General features: G+C 44.7%; 1 protein-coding gene across 7 annotated transcripts in view; it reads right to left on the reverse strand.

Annotated features, from left to right (window-relative positions):
* The window catches only part of DIPK1A (divergent protein kinase domain 1A), an 844,817-nt gene that overhangs the window by 332,086 nt on the left and 491,732 nt on the right, over positions 1–20,999 (reverse strand). For 5 of the 7 annotated variants that reach the window (XM_069641811.1, XM_069641810.1, XM_069641808.1 and 2 more), the window contains one exon: positions 2,382–2,489. The exons of 1 other annotated variant lie outside the window; for it this stretch is intronic. In XM_069641811.1, the coding sequence (XP_069497912.1) occupies positions 2,382–2,489 (108 nt within the window). Of the gene's footprint in view, positions 1–2,365; positions 2,490–20,999 lie in introns of all 7 variants that reach the window. One more of the 7 variants, XM_069641813.1, reaches the window with a different exon arrangement.

Genomic DNA, 20,999 nt, shown 5'->3' on the forward strand with positions numbered 1-20,999 from the left:
GTCGTCTTCTCATCTTTTCGTATTCATTGTTATGTCATTCAGATTTTTTTTGTGCATATTGTGACGAGGCCATGGATTTAACCTGGTCAGAAAGGAAGGAGGTGGACCAAGACCCAGCTCTGCCTGTGATAACTGCAGGGAGGGGCCACGTTCCCGATTTTTCCAAATGATTGTGTGCAGAACCATGTCTCCAATCATAGCTCGTAAACCAGTTGGCTCTTCAGACTTTTTCTTCTTGTTAAAGATAAACCTCCAGAAGAACAGGCTGACCAAGCAGCAGCATCAGCACCCGCATACTGGGAGAAGCTGAAATACTACTGAGTGACTTGCAAGCCAACCCGAAACAACGCAGAGTCGCAGGGGAGCCAGACAGAGTGAAAACACATGAGTCACTGAGAGAAGCTGCTAATGTGCGCAGTAATCACAGAGGCAACACATTCCCTGTTGGACGAGGCAGCAAGGGGCCCTGCGTAACTCTGCTAAACCCCCAGAGAGAACACACACACACACACACTACCTGAAAGGGGAGGGCTACTTAAGGGGTGAAAGGAAACGGGAAGTTGGGGGATATACTGTGTGAGGTCAGTAGTGAAGTTGGAGAATGGCTAAGAGACCATAAGGAGGGAGTGACGGATCATGGAAGAGATTGATGGAAACTGTGAGGTATTGGTTCTGGAGTATCAGTGGTTCTGCAGTGTGAATATGTGTGTGAGAATGTAATATAAATGTGCAGTGAGGATAGAGTAAGGAGTAACAATTTATTGGGTGAAAGAAGGGTGCTCGAGTAGTATTGGTGGGAAAGGTGTAGCGATTGGAGGGGAGTAGAAATAGCTTCAGGCTACAATAGCAGCTGGAAAAGAGTAGTAGCAGCTGCAGCGGAGTAGTGGTGGTTGTCGAAGGAGAGTAGAAGTAGTGAGAGGAGTAGGAGTAACAGGCAGTGGTAGTAGTGGGGAAGGGAATGGTTGTGCAAGTAAAAGAGGAGAAAGAGAGAGAGAGAGAGAGATGACCTCAGATGGTGGAAGCAGGAGACGTAATGAAATATCTGAGGGGAAAGAAGGCACTGGGGAGGAGAGAAGGAACAGGAAGAATAGAAGGAAAGGTGAGAGTATAAGTGGAAATAGTCTAATCATACAAGGCGGCCAAGGGCACTATTCCCAATTCCGCTAGAGAACTAACCTGTAGTGGGAGTGGGGAAAGATAGAAAGTTCCACAAGGAGTTAGTGAGCCTGCATTTAGGGATAGCAATGTTAGTTCAATAACTTAGACAGTAGCGTTTACATTATAATAGTACTAACCCCTCATTATAGACGCACGGGTTAGGGTGGTAATCCCAAAGGAGGGGGGGGGGAGAGCGCGAAAGAGAGCAAGAGAGCACGAGAACGAGAGAGCAAGAGAGAGAGAGAGCAAGAGCGAGAGAGAGCCACAACCTTGAGACTCATAGAATTTGGGCTATCTGTGACAAAAGGGCACCGTTAACTTTGTGGCTACGTTGTGGTTTATAAAGACATTAAAAAAAGCTTTGCCCTTTGAGAAGCAAATTACAGGAATATCAGTAATCTCAGTTTGTACATGCCCAATTCCATTTGATTCATCCACATGTTTATTCACTTTTGGTCTTGTGGAAGCATACTAGTCACTCCAGTTAAAGCTTTGGACCATGGGTACATTATGCCCCCATAAAACCAAGTTCAACCCCACTTCTAGTCCTTCAATAAATACATGTACTTGGCCGAGCAGCTAACATTTAATTTGTAATAGTTCTCCCTTTCAGTTTGCCCATGCAATATTACCTCAAACAATGCACCTCACAAAACACTCCCATCCAGTGTATTGGTGTACACAGCCCACTCACTCAACACACAGTCCATCATACTGCAGGGTCCACAACTCTCTTTATGTCATTCCTACCGCCCTCTACCAGTACACCATATTTACTTTGTGTTACCATACATCGTACTGTTTGGTGATCTACCATCTTCAAACTTACCCTGAATGAGTGCATAACAAATTAGTGGATGTATCCTTTCGTATTGTTTCCTCCACCTGCGCATAGATGTGCACTTCCACCTCCTATCTGTCTCTGCGCCATATAGCCTCAATGGAGGGTAAAGCACTTCGCTCCCCCCACACCCCAGGCCTTGTGTGTGCAATGTAAAACTCTGGAATAAGCAAATGATGTGTTCATGCTGAGCAAGCAGTCAAATAAAGAAAGCACCAGTGACAATAGAGCACAAAAGGAACTCACAGACAATGTGGGTGCTGTTCACATTTTCTGGGGCTCTTGATGAATGCAGAAAAAAATGTAAATGCAAGAATATCAAGGTTCATTTAAGAAGAAAAGAAACTTATGGCAACTTTTACCTACATATTCTTTTGTTTACCTGGTTGCTGGGTTTCGTTGACAAACATTTTCCAAAGTAAAGTGTTTCCTTAACGCAAAGACTTTCGCATACCGAACCATCAATGATTCCTTTTTTATATTTTTCACACTAAAATTAAAAGAAAATTGAATAGAATCAGGTATGATTCCGGTAAAATAATAGAAATGCAATTGCAGCATATGGATCGTCATGTAAAAATCAAGCTAGCAAAGACACAAACCGCCAAATGTACATAGGTTTGTTTGTTTTATTCACTTATAATGCACACCAGACCCGAAGGTAAGCGGGTGCAGCAGTACAGAATATGGAAGGCTTGAAGTTACATGGTTACAGATTATAAGCAAAACAGAATATATACAGTCAATACAAGGTCACAAAACTGGACAAAAGGGAAAACGTACATTTAGGCAGCAGGATGGGGAGTATATACAATCAAGAAGGTATCAGGAGTCTTATATGAACTAGTGAGCAGCTAGTTGTCGGCAGACTTCAGCAGATTGATCTAGTTGGATCTGAATTTGAGATAGGACTGCTCATCACGTAAAGGATATGGCAGTGAGTTTCATAATTGGGCCGCTTGGACTGGGAAGCTGCCACCGCCAGCCTTGGCCAGCCTGAATCTCGGTACGATAAGGCTATTGACATTAATGGTTCTTGCCGGTCGTGTGGAGCCTCTCTTTAGGAATCTATCCGTAAAATAGCTAGGTGCTGCATTATTCAATGCTTTGTGAGTGAGGGATGCAACTTTTAAATAGATTGTTTTGGGTAGACAGCCAGTTGTTATGGCGCCTTATCTTAGATGTGTGCGATCTTTGGACACGGCAAAGACTGCTCTCAAGGCATTATTTTGTAGGATTTGAATTCTGTGGATGATAGATTTGTTAGCACCGATGTATAGGGCATAGCAATAGTCGAGCCTAGACAGAATCAGGGCTCTGGCTAATGCAGTTGTCATCTGAGAGAAAGCATTTACCTGCTCTAATGAGCTTACATGTGTAAGCTGTGGCTGAATGAACAAACTACAATTGAATAGGTCGAGGAAAATCAGTCTTTGCACTCTCCTTCAGTCCTCTCCCCCTTATAAATATACACAACACTTCATGCGTGGTAGCCAGTGTGGGTAACTTTTTGATTTTTATAATTTATCAGGTTGCATATAGTCAAATGTTTCTCATAATCATCATACAGAGAGATAAAACATAAACATTGATTGGTCTAATTTATTGTGTATCAAGAGATGAAAATACATCAGTCACTGCCCGAACTAGATGGACAGTGTACTAAAGTGAAAACATTTCTTACATAGGTAACAAAACAAATAAATTGTTTTATTGGAGAACAGTGACAGTACACTGCAGTTTTTAAAAGATGCGTCGACACTGGGGTGTTTCAGCCATCTGAGCGGGCTAAACGAGCCTCGTATCTGACACGGCCTTCATCAGGATGGGGGCTGTACGAGATGAAAGCAGCGTGGAATGCTGTAGATGGGGAGAGGGAGAACCGATCAGGGGAGTGTTCAAAAGATATAATTTTTAATTTAAGAATAACTGAATATATTTACTGTGCAATGTATAGGAAAAAGCATCTTACTTAAGGGATAATTTAACCCCCTGGCATCAAAAAGGACGACCATCATCAGTGTTGGTGGTCCAGTATAGCTCCTAATATGGAAAAAAGGGGTGGTTGAGTGTACTGCCCTTACAGGTGAGGCACGACATTATGTGCAAAGCGCTCCATGCTAGAACTCGCTTACCTCAGAGTGGAGGCTGTAATCACAGGCTTGGGTTCGCGGCGGAGAGTCTGTCCTAGAAAAGGACATTGTGTCATTATACTGTTTTAATAAATACACTGCGTGTAACTGTCAGTGTGCTGCATACCTCTAGGATTCCATTGTTGGCATTGCTTGCATGCTGCGAGTAGTTTGCACGAAGCTGCAGAGCTGCGGGTAGTATGCACGGTGCTGCAGCGACTCGGATCGGACTTGAAAAATCAAAAAGTTAGCCACACTGGGTACCACGAATGAAGTGTTGTGTATATTTATAAGGGGGAGAGGACTGAAGGAGAGTGCAAAGAGTGATTTTCCTCGACCTATTCAATTGTAGTTTGTTCCGACAAGTAGCCTTCCTGGGCAGAATAGGTTCCTCACCAGGAGCCCTGATTTAGAAGCTGTGGCTGATGCCATGGATTTCACCTGTTATCGAAGGAGAGGGTGGAGTCCAGATAAAAGCCAAGTGTCTTCACCTCCTTGGACACCTTGATGATATTGCCATCAATCTCAAAAGAGGTGTAGTCTTGGCCTAATTTTTGTAAGATTAGAGTGAATATCCGGGATGATTAGCTCTGTTTTATCATCATTCAGGCATAGACCGTGGGTTGCTATCCATGCCTGGATGATGAGATGGACCCTATTTACCAAGGCCAAATCCCTGTTGTAATCCCCGGAAAGTGGAAGGAGAATCTGGGCATCATCTGCTTAATTAGTGTAGGTGATATCAAGAAGGTCTAGATCATAAAAAAGGGGCTTAGTAAATATGTTGTATAGGGTTGGGGAGACGCAAGAGCCCTGAAGAACTCCGCACAGAATGGGGACTGGGTCTGCCGCTGCCGAAGGGGAGAACACCCTCATGGTACTGTCGCTAAACAAAGACTCAATCCAGGTTATAGCCTCTTTGGAAAAATCTGTAGCTGAGTCTAGGTGGCTGCAAAGGAGCTTGTGGTCGACAAGGTCAAATGCAGCCGAGAGATCAAGCAACAGGAGAAGGGCTGTTTTACCTTTGTCTCGTAGTTCATCTATTTGTGCCTTCAAATCAATGAGTGCAGTCTCAGTGCCATGTTGGGGTCGGAATCCTGATTGCCGTGCTCCTAAGAGCTTATGTTGTTCCAGGAATTTTTGAATTTGGTTATATGCAATCTTGTCCAGGATTTTTAGTAGAAATGGGACTGTCGTGATGGGACAGTAGTTTGTAGGTATACGTGGGTTTAGGGTTTGCTTTTTGAGCAAAGGCAGTACCCAAGATTGCTTCAAGTTGGTAGGCACAGTGCCCGATGTAAATGAAGCGTTGATAAGTTTAGATATAAATGGGGAGAGATCTCTGGCAGCGTCTTTTATAAGCTGGGCAGGGCAGAGGTCGCCTTGGAAATTGGATGGCTTGAGAGAAAAGATAACCTTTTCTACCTCAAGAATAGAGGTTTTTGAGAACATGAATCAAACAGCTGAGTCCTGTTCCTTTGAAGTATGGTCAGTATTCAGATTGTTAGTCTGGGATGGTTGATTGAGTGAGGCTTTTTTCTTAGCCATTTTCTTTTGGAGCATAGTTACTTTATTTGATAGTGCTTGTTGTATGTCTGAGCACCATGTTTTATCTTTGGAACACGTATCCGGAATGGGGATAGGTGACTAATTCCTCGAGTATTGTGAACAGCTCCCTCATACTCGAATTAGCGTTTTTTATATGAGTTTCGCTTGGCTAGGTGGACTTCCTTTTTGTAGTGTGAAGATATTTCCATTAGTTTATTTTTGTGATCTTCTGAGGGGATTAGCCTCCATGAGATTTCACAACTTAAATTGTTGTAAATCCTTTAGTTCGGGGAGTGAACCATTTATTTAGATGGGATTTGGGTTTACTCGGTCTGAGTTTTAGAGGGGCAATGTTGTCGAGTGTATTTAACATAATTTTGTTATACTCGTCAACAAGCGTTTTGGGGTCTAAGTGATCCGCTAATTGGTTAAGAGTGGGTAGGATACCAGGGATCACTTTATCCTTTGTGATTCTCTTTATTGCTGGTTGGACATGGCGGGGCCATGGAGGTAGCTAGAGAGAGAGAAAAAAAATGAAAAGCAAAAAAGGATTTTTTCTGAAGAAAGAGAATCGCGATTCTGGAACACACAAAATTCAGAGAAAGAAGGTTGAGGTACACCCCCTAATTGGGCCAAAAGTAACGCTTACAGCTCATCTAGCGAAATCGAACAGCTAAGAAATCTACATGCTCTTCAATGTAGTGAAATATGATCTAAGCACAAAAAATCCAATTTGGGCCATATGAAGAGGAAAGTATCCTCGAAACGCGTCACCAAGTGAATTGGACTCCATATGTATACATCTCTTTCTTCAGAAAAAATCCTTTTTTGCTTTTCATTTTTTTTCTCTCCAAACTTGATGTGATCTTTTGATACCATTTGTGCTTCTTTATGTTGTAAATTTCATGTTGAAAGAATTGAATCACATTATTTGTGATATATAAAAAAGTTTTTTGTATAATTTTGTCTATTGACATTTCTTTTTATGAAGTATTACTCCTTAAACATTCTGTTGATATAAAAATAACAGTATTGGACTTGATCCAAACACAAAAGTGTGCAGGGACGGGAGGACTCCTAGATTGAATGCTTTTCTTTTATTCGCACAAGAATCAGAACGCTTGTTAAAACTCACCGACTTCTGTCTTCACTCCCTCTGCGTGTCTCAGACTTTACCTGCTTCTGGCTTAATTTGAACAAACACGCTTCCTCTGTGATGTTGTCTTCATTCCCGCCACCTAGTAACAGAGCTCATCTTGCTCCCGAGACCCTCAGCTGTACAACTTCCAGCCATGGTCTACGGCAAGCTTCTTGCTGTGCAGTCTCTGCAATCAGGTTCAGATGGGGAAAAGCAGTCATTCTTGCTTTCCACTGCGCAACCTTGTTAGGGAGAATTCTCATTTCTTTGCTAATTCCCTTCAAACTTGGAGACCCCCAGCTCTTTTGGTGGACTTAGGGACTTTTTTTAATTTTAGCCCTGGAGTGAGTGAGACCTTTTTCTCATTCTCTCATGTGTTTTTGACCTGATTTGGATTATAGGTTTCCTCTGCTTTTTGTAGTCTGGCAAACTCCATACGGCTATTCTTTTTGTACGGTGACACACAGCACCTTTAGAGCAGTGGGCCAGATACATCCTTTGATTTTCTCATAAGGTTTAAATACCTTTTCTTGCATGAACTACTGTTCCCAAGAATAGTAAAGTGAAATTGACTTTACTTACCTTTTAGCTCTGTAGGTCCAGCACACACCAATGTATGTGGAGTGTTGGGGTTACAACTAGTATCCTCTTATCCTACACTCTCATGTAACATTTCGTATGTTACCCACACTACATTAAATGGCTGGTGGCAGTGGCTTAATTCTCCTACCATTGTGCTTTCCTACCGCAGGCTGAATCCTCAGCTGCAGCATAGCACCCATGGGTGACCATTTTGTCAAAATAGCCCCAGTCTTCTTTTTTTGCCATTTTCTGTTTGTGAGGTCTTTCTTGGGTTTTACTCAGCGTGCTGAGCCACGTTTGAACTCTTTGTTTGTTTTGCCTTTGGCAGGCTTCAGTCCTCAAACCCTCCTCTGGCTGCAGTGCCTCTGAAAAGGCAATTGATGGAGGTGCGAGAAACTCCCCTCTCCTTTGTCTCTAGGAGTTCATGAAAGCAACCAGTTATGATTGGCTGGCTGTCCTTTTAGGACAGCCACCCAGCTGTGTGATTGACAGCTTAGGCAGTGCCTGAATGGGAGAAACCTGCTTAAAAGGCAAAGGTTTTGGGACTAGAGTGGGAGTCGACCACTAAGAGAAACACCAGACGAAGAAACCATGAACGGAGCTTGCTGCATCCTTTTTCTGATCGACAAGAGAAGCTCCGGAAGGGACGACCTCTTCCTTTAGGTTAGGGGGACCAATTCACCCCAAGACTAACTCTACTGGACAACCTTCCATGACTGGCTGTACTTCTTCACTGCTGCAGGAACAAAGTGCCAGGAGTCTCCTAAGGACCCTCCAGAAGCAGGACAACCAGAGCTTGAGTCCCCTCACCAGAGTGCAGGACTCAAGGAGTGAAGGAAACCCAAACGGTATCCGAGATCCGCGGTGGTGCTGTTTACCATGCGCCGAGAATGTAAATTGCTGCTGCAGGAGTCCTCCAGACGTCCTCCCTCTTGTCCCCACAACTGAGGCTCAGGAACCCAGGATCTGCATCGCTGCAACAGGACAGAATCCAGCTGGTCCATTCTTCTTTAAACCAGAAGTACTGTTTAGACTAACTCAGTGTCTTTAGCTGTGCTCTTCTCAGTTGAGACTTGAATTGGCTACTTTTGTTGCAGTTGATTCCAACTCCGCCTTTAACAAGTCTAACAGCTTGTGACCCCACAAGTGATTTCTACAAAACTCTCTAACTTTGTGCAAGAATTGTGTTAACTGAGAAGTGCCTCAACTCCATAGACTGTGCTCCAATTGACTTTGGCTGTCCTGGCTCCCCGCAGACTCTTCTAGTCCATTGACTTTGATATTTCTGTCCCTCAGAGGTGGTAACTTGTTTTTAAACTATTATTGCTGGGAAAGGCTTGTCTAGAGTTCATTGGAAGATTTAAGTATGCTCACATGCCCTGAGAACCTATTTAACATTGTTCCTTCCTTTAACTTTTCCTTTCAGCAACCTCAGATTCTATCTGCAAAGTAGAACTACTTGTATATTAATGCCATTACTGTCCTTGTGAATGAAGTCACATCCGGGTGTAGGAAGTGTGTAATAAGCATCTCTAAAGAGTATCCACTAAACTTATACTTTCCCAGAATCAGCACATTTGATTGTTACATTTATTGCCCTTTTTAAAGAACGCTTATTTAAAAATGTATGTTAAATAAAAACTATTTATAACTGAAACCTTGAGTGCAAGTGTTACTTGGCTACATGTATTTGTGAATTTCATTGCTACAGCTCTATAGCTCACATTTACCCCTCTTGAGATAGGCCTGACTGCTCAGTCACAATACCAACTTGTGTAGTACAGACCTATACCAAAAGGTAGGTCACCTAATACCAAGCAGATAAGTGGTGTGTAGTCTCACGCACTGTTACTACGCACTGTTACTACATCAATTCTTAACTGAAAAACTTAAAATTCAGGGAGAAAAGGACCCTCTGAGCACCGGTAGTTAATATCTGCTTCACAGTGGTTCCGGCGCCCTATCTTTCACCAACGTCTGTTTGGACTTCCAACAACGTGCACCTCTGCTGCTGCTACTATTGCCACTACTCCAGCTCCACCTCCATCTAACGGCCTGCACCTGTGCAGCCCTTTTAAGCCTCTCTGCTTCCCTCAGGTGTGGGTCATTTGCCTTAACAGGCTGACCACTTCTACAGTATTGCTCTGGAGCACTGTTCCTTGTCTCAATACTTAAAGAATTATGCAACTTGAAGTATTGAACAATGAAATTAGGTTTTCTCATTTCTTTTATTTGGCAACAAGACATTAAAAGTATGGAATTTTGGGGAAAGTTAAACAAGGAGGTGTCCCAGTCTTCATGAACCATTTCTCCCTCATGTGATCCTCCCGCAGAACACCGCCTGCAGGGTCAGGAAGTGTCTGCCCTTCCCTGGCCACATGAGAAGGGTCCCAGGCCAGGTTTACTGGGGGAATCATTTCTGATTCATCACAGCTCCCAGGCAATCATATTATCACCCATCAAGTATTATGGATGAAAGTAAACTTCTTAGAATCATTGTAGGTATTCTAATAATTATGAGTGACTTGTGTTTGGTTTAGATAGACCTAGTTAGTAACCCATTGTTCTTTATCTTGCAGAACGTTTAATGGAAGGATAAAGGTTCCAAAACCCCAGTGCAGTTCCCTTTCAAGGCAAATACTTTAAAGGTAAATTCTGAATGTCCTTACCAGTCTGTGGTGTAGAAGTCCTTCACAGTCTGTAGGGTGACTATCTTGCATCTGTGTCTCCCTGATTTCCTTTGTGACATCCTGCTTCAAGAGTCTCAAAACAATGAATACTTGTAACTTTAAAAATAAAAAAAGAAATAATGTATGTTCAAAACAATTGGGGTTTTTAGATTAGGGGAGTACTTTGACTTCCAAGCTGTCTCCCACCTCCTTAGCCCAGGCGTTCCGATCCCCCACAACGAGCCTCCAATATAGGTAAACTATTGTCAGCTGACCCATAATGTCTGGATCTATATCTTGCTCTAAGGGGGAGGGGGGCTCTAAAGACCATGGCCTTATCTCCCTCTGGGACTTCCTAATGGACCAAATGTGTTGCAGGGTCGTTCTGTTCCTTTCCTGAAATGTTACCCCAAACAAATAATCCTCAGTGCAGTCTCCTCTCCCCATACAGGTAATAAAGGGGCACCTGGCTAAGCCCTGATTTACCCAGGTGGGTATATGCTTGTAAACTAACACATTAATCAGGGTGAGAGATTGCGCACACTTTCATATTTAAACACCTACAAAAGCAAACAAATTCATAGATTTTTTGGGGGTCGAAAAAAAGAGAAATCAGTCTCAAACCAATTATTTTTTTCAATATTGTTTTATCAAAGTGGAGAACAAACCCCATGGACACTTGTCAATTCACAATTTCGAACAACCTATGAAGCGATACAATCCAGTCACTTTGACTGGATAAATAGTGTAACATAACATGTTTTTCATTTTTTTTAATCAACTTTATTTATAATTTCCAAACAAATTCAAACAAGGAAAGATAACATAAGAAGAACAACAATACCAGCTTTAAACCTTCCCATAAGCCCATATCAGTAAATATTTCTCATAATGAGATACATAGAAATGGGTAACAAACAAGAACCAAATGAGATTCAAATATATAGTAAAAACTAACAAGTGTTTTCAGAAAAAAATATATATAAAAATATGAAACAAAAACATCTACACAGCAAAATTTACCAAACCCCATGACAGAGACAAAAGGACAAAAAAAAACCCTCATATCTCACTTCCGCCATCCTGTGTTACATTACCATACAAATCAGTGAAATATTTCCACAAAAAACAATATTCATTTTCTTTACCCTTCTTTTTGGATTGAACTAACACATATTCCCATAATACAATCACATCATTAATCCAGTCCTCAATAGTTGGTTTCTTCCTAGATTTCCACACTTTCATGATTTGTTTCACTGCTACTACCAATATCTTATCTATCCAACACCCATACAGCTGAGCTTTCAAACAACAACCTCTTTTTGCCAATAACAGAACCTGAAAAGGTTCCCTTGGAAAGGAAATCGACAAAGTGGTATCCAACCTATCCAATACTTTCGTCCAAAAAGTCGACACTCTCAAACAACTCCACAACATGTGAATCAATTACCCTCTCTCACATCCACATCCCCAACAAATATCCTCAGCAAGTAATCCCAAACCATACATCTGCACTGGAGTCCAGTATAACCTTCCCAAACTTTTCTGATGTACAAGACGCAGCTTGAGATCCATCTTACTACTATAACCAACCTGCCATACATACTTCCAGATTCCATAATTGATTGCAAAACCTAAATCCAACTCCCACTTCTGTTTCAATGTGTCCCAAGACTGCAATACTGAATCATCCACACTCATGAGTTTCACATACGTGGATACGTTATGTGGCAATAAGTGTAACACAGTCCAACCTGCCGGTTCTTTTTCCAGTTGTAAATTCATCATACCAAATACTTGGGTCAGAAGCTGTTCAAGATCCCTATATCTATTCTTTTCCTGACCACTCAAATGATACTCACTTTGAAGTTCCTCAAAAGACTTCAAGACCCCATCTCGCAACAAATCTCCCAACAAATCTCCCAATGTCAACAATCCCTTTGAAATCCAACTTCGCCAACGCAATATTCTATTACTTACTTGCAATGCTGGGTTATACCAAATTGAAGAAACCCGATTCAGAAATACATTACCCTTAAAGTTAAGTACCCACCATGTTATTGAGTCTTCAGACACTTTAATAGTTGGCAACTTAGTAGAGCTTCTAGGTAGAGTGCCCATTGAGAAAATATTTACCAACTTGAAGAGCCTTAAAGCATTTCTCTCTATAGTCAACCAAATTGGCTCCTCAACAGTCTAACTTCACATATTGGGCCGCCTTCTTCAAAACAAAACCCCTATAATATTTCCCCAAATTTGGATATCCAAAACCCCCTTCCTTAGTTTCCCTCTGCAAAATATATTTTGGAATCCTAGGAGCCTTTTTTTCACCCCAAAGAAAATCCTGGAATACCCGATCAATGTCCTTAAGTAATTTCTTTGAAAAACGCAGAGGGATTGACTGCAAAACATAAAACTTTAGGCAGAAGTGACATTTTAATAGTATTAACCTTAGCACAGATCCCCAAGTCTAATCTGGACCACTTCCTAGTATCTCTCCTAAGTGTATCCAACATCTTAGCTACATTACATTGAAGCATCTTCCGCACATCTTTCATCAGAAAACCCCCCAAATATTTCACACTGTTCTCAGACCATGTACATTTCCATTCTGCAAAATCTTCCCTTCTGACAGCAGTCGAGAGCGGGACGACTTCAGTTTTGTCCCAATTAATTCTATAACCCCAAAAGTTACCAACTTTCTCAAGAATCTCCTTAAGAACCATACTCCCCTTCCCAGGGTCTGAGAGCACCACCACCATATCATCCGCATAAGAGAGCGTTTTAATTTCCTTAGTCCCGAATGTCAAACCACATATTCTCTGCTCGTTACCTAATAGTGCTACCAAGGGCTCAAGAGCAATATTAAATAAAAAAGGCGACAAAGGACATCCTTGTCTTGTACCTCTACTAAGAGTGAAAGTTTCCGACATAACATTGTTGACCCAAACTCGCGCTGTAGCCGAATTCTGAAGATTACGAACCGTCTCTCTGAATCTAATCCCAAAACCCATTTTCTCCATAGTAAAGTCTAGAAAATTCCAGTTTACCCTGTCAAATGCCTTTTCAAAAATGTTTTTCCATTTTGATCGACAGAAATTCAATTTAACAAGTAACATGTGAGCAAAGATACATATTTGTAGTGAACAAATAACAGTGTTAATGGTGGACACTGAAGAGGTGAAAAGGTCGAACTTCTGGTAGGATCCGCCGACACTAAAAAATCTAAATACTCTGTTTAGCCATTTCATCATTGACTCCGTCAAAATACCAGTATCTGACACAGTGAAAACTCTCAGAGTCTATCTGGATTCCAACCTATCCATGACTAGACAAGTTAATGCAATCGCATCCTCAGCAGCGTATCATGCCAAACTCATTAACGCGGCTAGGAATTTTCTCTCCAAGGAGAACTGCACCAACATAGCCAGAGCCATCACCGGTTCAAGGCTGGATTACTGCATTGTACTCTTCTTAGGGACATCCACTAAAAACTTGGAAAAACTGCAAGTCATCCAGAACAGTGCGCTTCGTGCAGCCCAAGGCATCTCCAATAGAGAACACATCACGGCCGCCAAAAAATAAGCCCACTGGCTCCCAATAAAAGAAAGGGTTATATTCAAAGCATTGACACTTACCCATAGATGCATCCACCTCTCCGTACCTGCCTACCTATCGCAATTAATCCACCCCTCTACCTCCACAAGGCCAACAAGAACACCTTACGCAAACATGTTCACCGTGCCCATGGTAAAAAGAGCTACAGCAGTAGGCGCTAGCTTGCCCTACCTTGCTTCATTACAATGGAATGCCCTACATACAACTCTTCGAGCTGAGTTATCACTCATGGCCTTCCGCAAGGCCATGAAAACCACTCTCTTTGCTTGATGAACACCACATTCACCTATGTGACTGCTTTCTGCATCGCCTGTTAACCTGCAAAATGTGCTTATAACTTGTTCTCAAATGTATTATTGTACAACATGTAAATGCATAACCCACTTGTACCTTCCCTATTACTAAGTGCCCCTCAAGTAACAGCGCCACAATGCCCAAGGGCAGTTTGTGCGCTACACAAAAGGTAAAAAAATAAAATATTATGGCTTCTTTAGCTCATATAGCAGACCCGGTTCAATATCCTGCAAGGACACTGCTATTGTTTACATAGTGGTTGTAAAAGGTTCTCTGTATTTGGGGTTCCCAGACCCTTGTTCCATATGTAATTATTCCTTCATACTCTTTCTTGTACTTAAAGTTCCAGACCCCTACTTCATACGCAGTTGTTCCTTTAAAATCTCTCTCACAGGCTTTCCTCCCAGCCTTGTACTCCCGGGTATTTTTACCCTTCATAAGGGGTTCCCAGATCTGTCCTCCGTTCTCACCAGCTATCCCCGGCAAACCCTTAACTTTAGGGAGACTTCTTCGGGCTACAGCTGACTCCTGGAGTCAATCTCTTCAAACCGTGCTCTCTGCGTTACGTGCTACAGCCACAGCGTCTTTGTAGCTGCTGCTTGCTGCTACTCTGCTGACACGCGAGGCGCAGTCCCTTCTCTCAGGCTGACCTCCGTGATCTGCTTCTAGGTCCTCCTTCTTTGAGCCCTTTTTAGAGGCTTTAGCTTCTCGCCTTGTGTCTCGGTTTCTCTGGTCTCCCTTCTCCGCTCTGCCAACCTGCTTGCGGCTCCTTGCGGGAGGGCTGAACAAACTCTCCAGTTGTACCTCCCCTTTTATTTATTGGCGGCTTACTGATTGTGTACATCGACGACTAGACCGCTGAGTTGGTTCTGCAGAGCGCTTTCCATTACTCCACGTCTCTTCTTTGTCCCAGTAATTATGTTATTCTTCTCAAATGGGTTGCTCGTCTCAGTACTTTTGCAGGCTTCATACAGGGAGTCCCTAACCTTCCTCATCTGAGCACTTTGGAAAACGGTTGGATGCTCTACCTTATATAGGAACATGGAAGAGTGTGTATATGGTAGGAAGATGAGGGAGGGTATGGGGTATTCGGGGTAGACCGCGTTCTTCCCTGATAATTGTCCACAGTCCCACAAGAGGGATTCCCTCCCATGAAATCCACCCACTGAGTACTAAGACCAGGGGGACAATTGGGCGGCGGTCTCACCTACCTGGCCTCATCGGAAGGGGCTCCCCCTCGGGAAGCAGGGACGATAACCTGGGATGCGTCATAGAACACAGAGACAACCACAACATGAAAGTGGGGAGAAACCCACCCAAGTGGTGGAGAGGTATTAAGGATAGATCCCTCCACATATGACAACCTGGACATTTCATCTCTTCAGGCACACGAGACTTTATTTTGTAAACTTGAGAAACCATTGTAACATTGACAAGATGGAAAAGAACTGTTAAACCAGGGAGAGATGTTTCCTACAGATAAGCATTGTATCCGAAACCAGGAGGGATTCTTGAGAGCCCAGGGGGGAAATCGGATTGAACAACTCTGAAGGACATTCTGCCTAGTTTTCCATTCTATTTATTCTAAGTAGTAGGGCCAGTTGGATCCATGTGATCACTGAGCCTCCCATAATGTCGACTTTCAAAAAGCTGGCTTCCAAAATGGCCAATGCAATGATCACATACATCACTGTGCCCCACATCCCCCTACCTGCCCCCCCCCACCCACTTACCTTTTTTGGTGGCACACACAGAAGTGTGCCGCTGTCTCAACTGTATACCTGCAGTGTAAGTTCTGTCCCACTAACATTGGTGTGAACTGGCGCTGCAGGGTCCTTCTTTGTTTTTTTATCTTTATTGTCCCCCACTACAATGTAATGGATGCGGGGGACACCCCTGCAACCCCCGCTTCCGTTAGTCAGAGTGTGGGGGTTGGGATACTAGTACAGCGCAAAGGTGCCATATTTGGTATAGGGGTTGCATTACTTGTATGTTTCCAGGCCAGTTTAGAGGATAGGTTTGGATAGAGGACCATTTTTGTTATTTTTACTATTGACGAGCACCTTAGTGTAGTTTGTTAGGAAGGAAACTCCCCTTTTAACAATAGGGCAAGAAAGGTGTTTTCTTTTGACCTAAATAAAACCCTTTGATAACATGTCCTCTGGCCCAAGTCATTCTTCTGGCTTGCCACACTCTACTCTCTCTTTCCTGAACACCCATTTGCACCTACTCTTAACTCCCACTTCTCTCTATCCTTCCTCCAGTTAATCTCTCAATCACTCACAAACAACTCAGTTGGTACCACCCTCTCAGGCACAACATCTTAACTTCACTCTGCCGCCTACCAATCTCCTCCACCACCTTCTCCTACAGGTACACCTTCCCCTGTGGTTTCTTGCTCCACCTCCTTCTCCCAACCTCCACCGAACACTTTCTTCGGCACCCAATGGTTTTTTATAGCCTTGTCCTGGTACCTTTGATAGGGGGGTGAACTCGCTGCTTAATTTTTACACATTTTTTGCTGCATGTCTATGGGTGGGCAGGGGGAATAAAGGCACTAATATCTCCCTTCTACCACCCCCATATCTCACCCAACTAATTTTAAATGTTTTAAAAAAGTATACCCTACTCCACCCCCCAAATAAATTCAGCAAAATGGGTGCGAAAGAAATGCAGGTAAACAGCAGCATTGAATTGGGCTGGTACAGTTCTCCCTGTCTAATCCCTCCCTTTGAGCAGTCACGTCAGCTGTTCCCTATGGCCAATCGCTAACCGAGATATTCCCCTGAGGGTCGTCACTTCCCCCTAGAAGACGTTAAGAACGCTTCTGGACGGCCCCTTTCCAGTCTCTTCCTCTGCCCTGCTGATTTCCTGTCTGATACTGCACTGGTCACCTGGCTACCCTCTTGATTTCGGGCCCAGGTACCTACCCGCCCAGTTGCACACCCGCACTGCCTCCCACCAACCCTTGCGCTTGGGTCTGTATCTGCAACCCTACAGTCCCTCTACCTGCACTTTTGGACACCTGCTGTCTGCACCTGCCACCTGCTGGCCGCACTTCTTGTTATTGTGTTGATCCCATGTACAGCACTGCCCCCTCGCCTTTCCCCTGGCACTTTTCCCCTCTCCCCTCCCCTGCACTTGCGTGATCTCATTGTCACTTGGCCTAGTAAGATTGTTGTCTATATCCTCCCTCTGTTCCCCCTTTCTTGCCTCATTGTGCCTTGAAACACTTGTGTATAGGCGCGTTACAAATGCCATATCATACATCACATCATGAAGCCATGTGCTCAGGCTGCTTGTTTTTCCTGCAGATCTGTCCACCCTTTGGGGAGGTTTGCTTCCAACTGGGTTTGAGAGGATTTCTGTGTCTCCCCTATTTCCAAGCAGTCGCTTTCCACTCATTTATTTGGTATTATTCCCCCTGTTCCTGTGGGGTCCATCTGGGGTTGGTGGGTTGTTTTTTGGGCATCTCATTTATTTTTGGAAGGGATCATTTCAGTCCATTCCAATTCTGGTTGCAACTCTATTCCTCTGGCTCTGGGCTGGGTTGTCTAGATTGTGCCCAGGTTTATTCTGGGAGTTGTAGTTCAGGTCTCCCACTGCTTGCTCTCATTTCTTTGGCCTTGGGATTTCTGTTAGACTTTGCAGTGATTATGTGTTAACGAACCTTTGGGTGTTATGAAAATTAATGGAAATAGATCTGGGTCAGGATAGAGGTTTATAGGTATTGCAGAAGGGATAGTGGTACCAATAGCCCTGTAGATGTTAATGTACTCGGGGGGAGCCGGGGACTGGGGTCCCTCTTAGCTCCCCACACCACTCCTGAGGCAGGGCGGGCTCTGGCTATACCCCAAAAGGTCATCTAATGCAGGTTCAGGGGGGTCCCTATGGCGCCCCCATAAACCCCCTACTCCACTTCTTTCTGAGTGTGGTTAAAAGGAGTATCACTGAAATGTACCATAGTAAACCACGTTTTCAAAATGTAATCATCCAAAACCTAGCTGTGATTAAACAAGATGTGACTTCACAAAATGAACAAGTATGAGCAGCAGATCAGGCCATCAAAGAGGTACCTAATTAATTACTTTTGTTCGTGGATGCACGGTGAGTAATCAGCCTTGCCTGCGGCCTTACTTTGGTAAAATTGCCTGCTGATTGCCCTTGATTACATTCTCCTAAGCCCCCAGGCCCTAGAATCCCCTCCCGCATCCTCGTTTCCCTCCCTACACCCGCTTCCTGGTTTCCCCGGCTTCCCACCTCCCGACCCGCCCATCGTGTTCTGATTGGCCCCCTGACCGTGCATTACCAGGTCTACCGACCTGCGTAGCACACCGGCTCCACTTTCATTCGTGAATGCACAGTGAGTAATTCAGTCTTGCCTGCGGCCTTACTTTGGTAAAATTGCCTGCTGATTGCCCTCGATTACATTCTCCTTAGCCCCCAGACCCCAGAATCCCCTCCCGCATCCTCGTTTCCCTCCCCGCATCCGCTTCCTGGTTTCCCCTGCCTCCCGACCAGATTGGTCAGACCTCTGGTCTTCACAGACCCTCCTAGAGCAGCCCTCTGCCCGTGCAGCCCTGCAGCGAAGGGACCAAGCACAGGGCGGCTCCTACATAGGCGACTCCAGATCGTATCTGCAGGTATCCGCCGGAGAAGCAAGAAGCCAGTAGCCTGCCGTCAACCAGCACCAACCAAAAAATGTAAGTGTGGCAAGGGTGGGAACTGAAGCAATAACTTAATTCCAGAAAGCCCTGCCACTCTTACTTAATATTTTACTGTGTTGAATCGTGCATCTAGATTGTGGGCCCAAAACATTGAGTGTGCCTAATAATTTCACTGTGTCGTCCCCTAAAAACGTTTACCGTGTTGAAGTTTGAACTTAGAAAGTGGGCCCAACAACATACAGTGTGCCCTAATAGCGTCACTGTGTTGAACCTTGCATTTAAATAGCATGCCCAACAACTTTGAGTGTGCCCTAATAATTTCGCCAGCATGTACCAAAAGTTGCACTGTGTTGAACTTAAATCCACATAGTATGCCCAAACATCACTGAACGTCCACTAAATATACTAATAGCTTCACTGTGCTAAATCTCGCATCCAGATAGTGTGCCCTAATAGTTCACTGTGCAGAATCTCTAGATAGTGTGCCCAACAACAATGAGCGTCCACTAAAGTTTACTGTACTGAATTGTACAGCTACTTATTAAGGTCAAGCGATATAAGTGTACCCCATTAATTTCACTGTGCTGTGAACCCACTATGTTGAATTCCACTTCTTGATATTACAACCAAGCCTTAAACTCCCCCTGCGCCTCGCCGTGACGCCAATTCTCCTAGCTAAATCCAAAATGAGAGCTTCACTCTGGCGCGCCTCTCACCTCCCTCTCCTTAACTCCTCCCCTCTCCCATCTCAAACTATCCCACCCACCACTGTGATCTCACCCCACCCCCTAGCCAACTCCCAAGCCAGAGGAGCCCAATGGCACGTGAACCCTCCAAAGACCTCCGTTTCTTCCATCCCTTCCACCCACCTGCCTCTGAGCATATTCACCCCCGCCTCCCCTTTACCCCCAGAGGCCGCCCCGAATCCCACCACTGAACCACCCACCCACGCAGACCCACCCCCAACCCCTGCTCTTTGCTCCTGTTGACTCCCACTAACATCCCCCACCCACCATATCCCTTCCCCTCCCTAAAAACTGCATGTCTTACCCTGGCAAGAACAGTGGCCGCCTCTTCATCGCCCGACGACCCGCCCCCCCCTCTCACACACACCAACTGCACTGAAACCCTTGAAAAAGAAAACGAGCCTGGTCCCCTTCATTTTCCCACTACTCCTCACCCCTCACCCCTCCTACCTCGGCCCATCCCCTCAATCTACCACCCCCCCACCACCACCCTCCCCCACTCCCTCACCCCACTTTCAACCCCTCTCCCTCGACGTCTTGCCCAGCACACCTAGACTCCCTAGCGATTCACCTGTGAATCCCCAGTGCCAAATCCCTCTCCCCAACTGCCCACCCACACACACACACCCCAACTCCGTCCTCCCCCCACAAACCCCCTCCCCCACCCACCTACTCATCCCAACACTCATTGCCCGACACAGATCATTCACCACCCAGATCCCGCTGCCATCCTACCCCCTCCCCCCCTACCCCTGACCCATCCCTGCCACTGTTCTCCGCCACTCCCCCAATTTCCCCCTACCACCACCCCTACAACCTCCAGGACAACCCCAAATACTGAAGTAAAATGCATCCTTTTTAATGCCCGCTCTGTAGCAAAAAACAGACAGTATCTTTGACCTCCCCGCCTTTGACAATCCAGACCTAGTCTTTATCACGGAAACCTGGTTCTCCGACGACTTTGCCCCTGTTGCTCATGAAGCCGCCCCTCCCTCCCTCATCCCACTCAACAGACCCTCTAGCATTCGTTTTCAAATCACACTTCTTCGTCTCACTCGTCGGCTGCCAGACAATCCCTTCTCGTCAAACTATCACTCCACCCAACGTTCTCACACAGCTTTCTAATCATGTACAGCCCCCCCCCAGCTATAACAGACATTTCACAACCAACCTCTGACTCTATAGCCACCATCCAAGAAAACCACCCCTCTCTCACTATTCTAGGGGACTTCAATATCTGGCTAGAAATTCCCACCAACCACATGATCCACTCACTGGGGGACTGCCTTGAGGCGCTTAACCTCCGCCTCCACATGAACGGCCCAACTCACTCTAAAGGACACACCCTTGATGCCATCTTTAGCTCCCACGACCAGATACATCTAACCCCCCCCCCCGTGTACCCCTCATCTGGTCCGGTCACTACATTGTCCCTTTCATCATCCGCACGCCTGCCTCCATGCCCAAACTTGAGCCAGCTGCCCCGCCGCAAATGTTGGAAGAAACTAAAGCTCCTCCTTGACCTAGCCGAAGCTGTGCTTCAAAGACATCCCTCAACCAACCCACATAATGAACCCTTAACCATCGACTCCTTTGACTCTTG

Source organism: Ambystoma mexicanum, chromosome 1q (genome assembly GCF_040938575.1).
Source record: "Ambystoma mexicanum isolate Mex_15411 chromosome 1q, UKY_AmexF1_1, whole genome shotgun sequence".
Classification (NCBI taxonomy): Eukaryota; Metazoa; Chordata; class Amphibia; order Caudata; family Ambystomatidae; genus Ambystoma; species Ambystoma mexicanum.